The 7,750-nt window shown below is 41.3% G+C and overlaps 1 protein-coding gene across 2 annotated transcripts; it reads left to right on the forward strand.

Moving 5' to 3' along the window:
- The first annotated feature begins 3,029 nt into the window (after positions 1–3,029).
- LOC108336327 (phosphoribosylglycinamide formyltransferase, chloroplastic) lies at positions 3,030–7,043 on the forward strand. Of its 2 annotated transcripts, none has more exons than XM_052880920.1 (7): positions 3,030–4,068; positions 4,290–4,401; positions 4,638–4,814; positions 4,912–5,038; positions 5,328–5,455; positions 5,565–6,777; positions 6,878–7,043. In XM_052880920.1, the coding sequence occupies exons 1-5, from the start codon at positions 3,651–3,653 to the stop codon at positions 5,439–5,441; spliced, it is 948 nt and encodes a 315-aa protein (XP_052736880.1). In that variant the 5' UTR covers positions 3,030–3,650; the 3' UTR covers positions 5,442–5,455; positions 5,565–6,777; positions 6,878–7,043. The 2 variants fall into 2 exon arrangements, with proteins under 2 accessions (XP_052736880.1, XP_052736879.1); XM_052880919.1 differs by having other exon boundaries at positions 3,030–3,265; positions 3,517–4,068; positions 5,328–6,777.
- Positions 7,044–7,750: the final 707 nt, after the last annotated feature.

Below are 7,750 nucleotides of genomic sequence, written 5' to 3' on the forward strand. Positions count from 1 at the left end.
GGCAATTCGGCCCCTCACGTATTCGTTTCGGTCGGTCGTCCTTACAGGTGTCCGGTCGCTCGACCTCCACTATTTGGCCTTCTGTGGCCTCAACATTCAGGTATTCGGCCGCTCGGCCTCACAAGAACTCGACTGTTCGGCCACAAAGGAACTTGGCCATCAGGCCTCTATCATCCGCCCTTCATGGCGTCAAGTGTTCGGGCATTCAACAATTCGGCCGAACAGATTTCGTCTACTAGGATGTTGTTCAAGAACTCCTGGGCCACGCACGGTCATTAAGGTCTCCTTGGCCACGAACGGTTATTCTGGGAAGTGCTCTCTAGGAACAATCCTTCTCACCCGAGCATCTTCAATTGACCGGTCTACCTTACAGGGTATAATCATCTACTTCCTTTAAACTTCAAATTCGATTACGTTTTATTCCTAATACAGGTAACCCGGAATGATTGCACGACTGCATAAAGCAAAAACGAGCTCTCCTCCATCATCCGACGTCAAACATAGACCAAGTCCAAGCTGATGAACGGAGAGTTCTTTCCGAAGAACCACTGTCAGCTTGGCCCGGGCGGCGAATGGGGAGTTCTTTCCGAAGAACCACTGCCATCTGGCGTGACCACAAGTCCAAGCTGATGAACGGAGAGTTCTTTCCGGAGAACCACTGTTAGCTTGGCCCGGGCGGTGAACGAGGATTTCTTTCCGAAGAACCACTGCCGTCTGGCGTGACCACAAGTCCAAGCTGATGAACGGAGAGTTCTTTCCGAAGAACCACTGTCAGCTTGGCCTAGGCGGTGAACGGGGAGTTCTTTCCGAAGAACCACTGTCGTCCGGCGTGACCACAAGTCCAAGCTGATGAACGGAGAGTTCTTTCCGAAGAACCACTGTCAACTTGGCCCGGACGGTGAACGGGGAGTTCTTTCCGAAGAACCACTGTCGTCCGGCGTGACCACAAGCCCAAGTATGTGCGCGGAACACTATGCCGTCCGGCATGACCACAAGCTCCGAAGGCCCATAACCGATCGACCTCCTGGACTCAATCTCTTGGCCTCCGCGGCCTGTACTGCCCGGCCTCCCGGGGCCCCAACCGTTCGGTCCCAACATGGCCTACTAAGGCCTTAGTTGTTCAGTATCAAGAAAGCCTCTGCAGGCCTCAACCGTTCGTTATCCAAGGGACTAAACCGCCCAACCTCGAACGGTCCTACAGAGGCTCCTAACAGAGACGACTTAGAAGCGGTGTCCAACCAGAGAACCCGTGTTTCCAGGAAGGCCATGGAGAAAACCCCTTCGCATAATAAAATTATGCTCGGGCTTCGGGGGCTTATGTACCGACTGGTCCTCCTGACACATAGACCGAACGTCCATCCAGGTCGGCCATCAGACCGAGCGTCCAAATTAACGTTGTCCGACTATACAGGGACCAAGCGATCCTCCAAGGTCGACCATTCATAAATCGAACGTCCACCAGATCGGCCACGTCCAAGGGCCTCAACCTCTCAGTCTAAATTCTCAGCCTCGAATAGCCTCAACAAAGCATGACTGTTTGTCTTCCGTCCACTCACCAACGAGCAGAAAGGACTTAGAGAAGAAAGCAAACCAGGGATCTCGCTCCTTGTCATGAAAGCCATCTACAAAAACCCCTTCGCATAATAAAATTATGCTCGGGCTTCGGGGGCTTTTGTACCGACCGGTCCTCCTGACACATAGACCGAGCGAGCGGTTAAACCAATGCCGCCCACCCAGGTCACAATCATGACCGAGCATCCAAGGTCGTCCATCCAGGTCGACCATCAAGAACGAGCGGCCCGCCAAGGTCGTCCATCCAAGCCGACCGACCGAGTATCCATCGTGACCGGTACCCTGCTAGGCGGCCGCCACAAGCGTCCCTCCCAGGTTGACATTCCTGGGCCGGTTATCCTGCTGGGCGGCCGCCACAACCGTCCCTCCCAGGTTCACATCAGTTGGCCGGTCATCCTGCTGGCCGGCCGTTTCGACCGTCCCTCCCAGGATTGACATCCTCGGCCGGTCACCCCGCTGACCGGCCGTCACGACCGTCATTCACTATGTCGACTACGCGATTAAACACTAATGACTCATTAAAGCCCTTAATGAAGATTAAGGTATGATTGGGCCTTTTTCAGGCCCACGAAAGGTAAAAGCCCATTACAATCAGTATAAATAAAGGTCCCAGGTATGATTTCTGGAACGAATTCCTTACGATGCAATACATACATGCATCACAGACAGCTATGTCATATTACTGACTTGAGCGTCGGAGCGCCTTTGACAGGTACCCGACCGCCCGGCTTGGAGTAGGAGGACGACCACCGGGAGTGCATAGGGAGAAACCTGCCCGGCCTCCAACCTAGAGCGTGGAGCAGCGTCAACCCGTCACTGTACCGTCTGCCACACGCATGGCCCGGCCTTCTTCAGTTCGTGGGATTCAGCAACGACCGTCCGGTTTTCGTCAGCTACTAGTGCCCCAGGCGCCAGAGCCGCTCGATCTGCTTCAGCTGGTGAGAAAGCGTCCGCCCGATCCATAGCAGCTTCATCGTTCGTCCGCCCGTCTTTACCGTTCGTGATCATTCGCCCGGTCTTCGACAAACTTGTGTGTTTTAACAGAGTCCGCCCCGATCCGGTCGAAACACTTTCATTTTATAAAAATTATCATCTCTACAAAAACTTTTTTCTAAAGTTTTTTTTTTGTTTTATATTTCCTCTAACCCTTTCTTGTGTGTTTGACATAAAAAAAACCACTAATAAATTCACAACAAAGTGATCTATAGATTGAGTATTTATGCTTATAATATTTAATGTTTTTACAAATAAAAGTAAAAGGGAATAATTATGAAAGTCTCTTTATTAATTTTAAATAATTAGTGTATGCTGATTTACCTTCTACTCAATCAATACTCAATGTCATCGTTAACACACGAAATCATGTGATTGGTTGAGTGCCATGAAACCAAATTAAAAATTAAAAAAGTAATAATAAAACGTTTTACAAATTCTCCCCTCACATTATTATTAATAAAGGCTGACAAAAAGATTCTCTCTTTCATCTGGTCGTTTAAACCCAATAGCTTTGTCTTTTACTCGAAGTCGGAAGTTACCACCCACGTCGCCCCCGGCGAAGAAGCTCTCCGCATGGATTTGCTCATTGTATAGTGATTGGGTTTCGGAATAAGGATCGGGGAGTGAAAACTCGCATGATCGTGCGAGTTTACGATCTCACTCGCGAGTTTAACAACATTGCAAGCGGCACCAAAAGGTTTTTTTATTGCCCACATACAGTTGTTGCTGCTGATTTTGGATGGTGTATTTGATATCTGGAACAATGCTTGTGATTTTAGATTCTGTTTATATTTTTTGGGTTTGTATAAGCAACCGCATTGGAGTTGTTCTAAAAAGGATTCTTATTTTGGGTGCTTTCACACGATAACTTTTGTTTTTTTCTTGGCTTTCTTATTGCCAATAGTTGCTAATTGGTGTGAGTTTCTTTGTGATGCATTGGAAGTTTAGACATGGTTCTTGATACATAGCGCTGTCGTGAAGATTGTAATTGTGTTGTTTCATTCGTCCCCTTCAATCAGCTTTACCTATTCCTTACCTCAACTTTTCAACTTCGCCAACAGCATCAATAGACTTCTGTTTATATGAATTTTTCCATGGAAGCTCAACAGATTATTTCCATATTTTGCCCAAAATCATCACTAGCTCCATCAATTCCAATGGTGAAGCAACCGTTCTCTTTAAATTTCGCTCCTCTAGACTCTTTATCGTCATACCCTTTTCTCCAGTCTCAGAATCTTGGCTTCCCTACTGGAGCTTTACATGCTGTCAGCTTTGTGCACAAAGAAATTTGTTCTAATTCTTGGAGAATACGGGGTAGCAAGAGTAGTAGTACTGCAGAACTAGAGGAGGACCATGAGGTGAGGGCTCAGGTCATAGTGAGAAGGAAAAAGCTAGCCGTTTTCGTGTCTGGCGGAGGATCAAACTTCAGATCAATTCACGAGGCTTCTAAAAGGGGATCTCTTCATGGAGATGTTACTGTATTGGTCACAAATAAAAGTGGTAATTATCTATATTAATATCATTTTACTTTCATTTTTTCCCCTTGTGTCATCATTTAGCTTACCTAAATTCCTGCTTTTCCTAGAAGCGTATCTATCTCCTTCAATCTTAGCTTATAGTAATCACTGGATAATTGGATTGGGGTTGCATGCTTGCTAAACTTCCTTGTGTTGTATGAGCCTTGGTCTACTAAACTTTGTTTCTTGTTTCATATTTTACAGAGTGTGGAGGTGCAGAGTATGCAAAAAATAATGGTATAGCAATTATATTGTTCCCTAAAGCAAAGGATGAACCAAAAGGGTTATCTCCCAGTGACCTTGTTGATACACTAAGGTTTGGTGCTTCTTTAATTGGTTTCCTGTAATTGTATTTAACTTTAGACTTCAGGGTTCAGGGTCTTTATTTTTTTTTACTGAACCTGATGTGTGGATTCTTTGCAAAGCTGAAACACAAATAAAGAAATCAGTGTGACTCAAATATGGCAAAATCTGTGAAAGGAGACAAAGGATCACTTTCAATCTGCTTCATGAAGAGGTTAGATTATTAACATATAATACATTTTTAATCAGGAACTTCGAGGTAGATTTTGTTCTTTTAGCCGGATACCTCAAACTGATACCAGTGGAATTGATCCGAGCTTATGAAAGATCTATATTCAACATTCATCCATCACTTCTTCCAGCTTTTGGCGGCAAGGGCTATTATGGCATTAAGGTTCATAAAGCAGTCATTGCTTCTGGAGCAAGGTATGCATCTCACGAAATATCTCAAGCATTTCAGTGAAACATTATTGTATTTGGTTCTTGATACCATTTCTGTGCTTCATTTTTCTGTGGTGGTCAGGTTTTCAGGTCCTACCATTCATTTTGTTGACGAACACTATGACACAGGGCGTATCCTTGCACAGCGTGTGGTCCCTGTGCTTGCTAATGATACTGCAGAAGAGTTGGCTGCAAGGGTTCTCAACGAGGTAATGGCAGACTATATCATGTTAGAAATAATATTCATGATATTTAGTTTATATTTTAATTTCCTAAAATGAGATGATGCACTTGTAGGGTCATCATTTAGTTGTTAGTGTCCCTTTGGTTGTAAAAGTGTCTTCCTCTCACCTATCAAAGGAATGATAAATATCAATGTTTAGGTTTATCTTTTTTTTAGCTTTCATTTCTAAATTTTAGAGTAGTTTAGTTATTTGCTTCCTATCAATCAAAGTGGACTCAGTTGATTACTGTTACTTATTTATTTTTTAAACTTAGGAGCATCAATTATATGTTGATGTGGTGGAGGCTTTATGTGAAGATCGTGTCATTTGGAGGGAAGATGGTGTTCCTCTCATCCAAAGCAGAGAAAACCCCAATGAGTTTCACTGATTATCATTGATATGGTATGATACTCTTTTACATTTCTTTGAGGGCTGTAAAAGGTTTTTGTATACTAAATCTTTTTACTATGATGAAGTTTTGCATCTGATGGGACTTTTATTTCTGTTATAGGGAATTTTGGTTGTGAAAACTTCACATTTACCCCAAAGCTGTTGTAGTTAATGTTGTAACTATTAGGTAGGTAATTTTCGGTGCACTCATGTCACATCTCTAAGGAGACATATAATAAGCAAGAAGTGACAAAACTTATCTCCTGATCTGATCTGCATAAACTGTTATATGCTCTCGGTCACAGAGCATATTTTTGGAGTCTTTCATTCCTTGCACAGGTTTCCATTAACATATCATGATTTTTCTCCTTAATAAAGAAATTATCTACTATACTATTTGGATAAGAAATTTGATGTGCCATAAGATATTTTTTTAATTTCTAAATATTTAGTCTGTGATTGAAATGTTTCTGAATGCCAAAGCTTTTACTGCTATGCATCAGTTCTTTGCTACCCATTTATTCACAAGTATTCTCCTGCTATACTTGATTTAAAGACTGTTAAAGGTAACCCAAATTAAACTTTGAATAATATTACTGTGGAAGGTTGTCATGTAATGTTATTTTTGCATTTTAAAAAAAAAGTGCTAAATATAAGTGACACTGTTAAAACGAGATCACAATAGCCAAGATAAACGTTAACCAATAAAAATTGTAAGTGAGCACAGGAAGGAAGTTAGGAAATGTTAGAAGAATACATGTAGAAGCTTTGCAACTTAGAATAGTTGGTTTGCCATAGGGGATTTAAATTCAAACAATTATTTTCCCCTTCTGTAGGAGGATGTTGAATATGCGTATTGGCAAACAAAGCATTTATATAATTGATTGTAGGAAAATCACATTTCTGAATCGTAGAGTCCGGATTCATAATGTGTAATCTAAAAGATATTTTACAATGCTTCCATAATCCCCACCACATAATTTCCATTCAGCAAGCCTGTGTTATGTGTTGGGAATTCAAGTGTGAGTCTAAGTCCCACATTGGAGAGAAATGAGAAAGTAGAGTGGTTTATAAGTGGAAAGACCCATTAACTCATTGCCTTAAGGTTTTGGGTGAAGAGTGGTGTCAACTACTTATAAGGTTGGACTCACATCTCATTGCTCATTGACTTCCCGGTCTAAAACCTCCCCCTTGATACTCGAAATCTAAAGGTAATATAATATGAACATTGTGTGAAGTAACTTTGACATCCTATAATAAGGAGGGTACGTAAGAAAGACAGACGATGGACCTATGGACCTGGCTTGGCATTGTTCCAAAAGGTCGGGTTTAAGGTAATGCAACTGTCTGTTTATGTTTTTAAGCTTTAAATAATGAATTTTGTACAGTTCTTCATAGATTAATACATGCAACTGTCTGTTAACTTTTGTACAGCTACTTGAAGACCTCAGCCAAGAGAGCATGTATCATCACTTTTCCTTAGATATGTAAAGGACCAAAGATATTTTGTTTTGCTACGATTGGATATTGTACGGTTTTATATTTTCTTAAACACTTGCATGTATTGATTACAGTTTCAACAAATAGCAACTTTCACTAATTCTGTTTTTCCTCACCTAGACAAACTGGGTTGAAGTTTTCTTCTTTTCTGGAAAAAAATATTATTACCTGTCTCAGTCAAATTTACATATCCACTTTACATAATGAATATGAATTGTCTGTATGTTTTTGGGATTGAATCCTTGCAACAACAATGGCATCAGTAAAACTAGAAGTAATCGGGCAACACTGTCTTCTTGCATAGTAATATTCCAAGAGTCAGAAATATAATATGCCCGATCATTTCACGGCAAGAAACTTTTATATTTTGTTAATGGTTTATCATATGAGTATTACTTATTTAGTTATAAAATTCAATTTTGAAGAAAATAAATTGAAGTATACATTACATGTTGAAGTGTCTGCTTGAGTAAAACTATGGCCAGCATAGAATAGATTGCACTCTGAACACATAATTGCCTAATTGTTTTAGGCTATACTGATAAAAAAATTGTGTTTTAAGCGTGTAAGATATGAGTAAATCTAGGGAAAGTCAACAAGTAAATATACCAATGCACCTTCTTAATATTATTAAGTGAAAGTTCTGTCAACAAGAATTTATGAGATCTCTTGATCACCATCCCAGTACACACCAATTTTATCATGCATAAATGGTGATATTAACATATGCATAGAAGAATTTTCTCAAATCTCTTATCACAAGGAACGTCTCATTCAGACCCATGAAAGAAAATGCTCCTCATATTC

The sequence above is a fragment of the Vigna angularis genome, chromosome 7 (genome assembly GCF_016808095.1).
Source record: "Vigna angularis cultivar LongXiaoDou No.4 chromosome 7, ASM1680809v1, whole genome shotgun sequence".
Lineage (NCBI taxonomy): Eukaryota > Viridiplantae > Streptophyta > Magnoliopsida > Fabales > Fabaceae > Vigna > Vigna angularis.

Excerpts from the sequence above, each read along its gene's own strand:
- LOC108336327 (XM_052880920.1), top strand. The coding sequence starts at position 3,651 with ATGAATTTTTCCATGGAAGCTCAACAGATTATTTCCATATTTTGCCCA. Across the intron at positions 4,069-4,289 it reads ATTGGTCACAAATAAAAGTG|AGTGTGGAGGTGCAGAGTAT; the intron begins GTAATTATCTAT and ends CATATTTTACAG. Across the intron at positions 5,039-5,327 it reads CTGCAAGGGTTCTCAACGAG|GAGCATCAATTATATGTTGA; the intron begins GTAATGGCAGAC and ends TTTTAAACTTAG.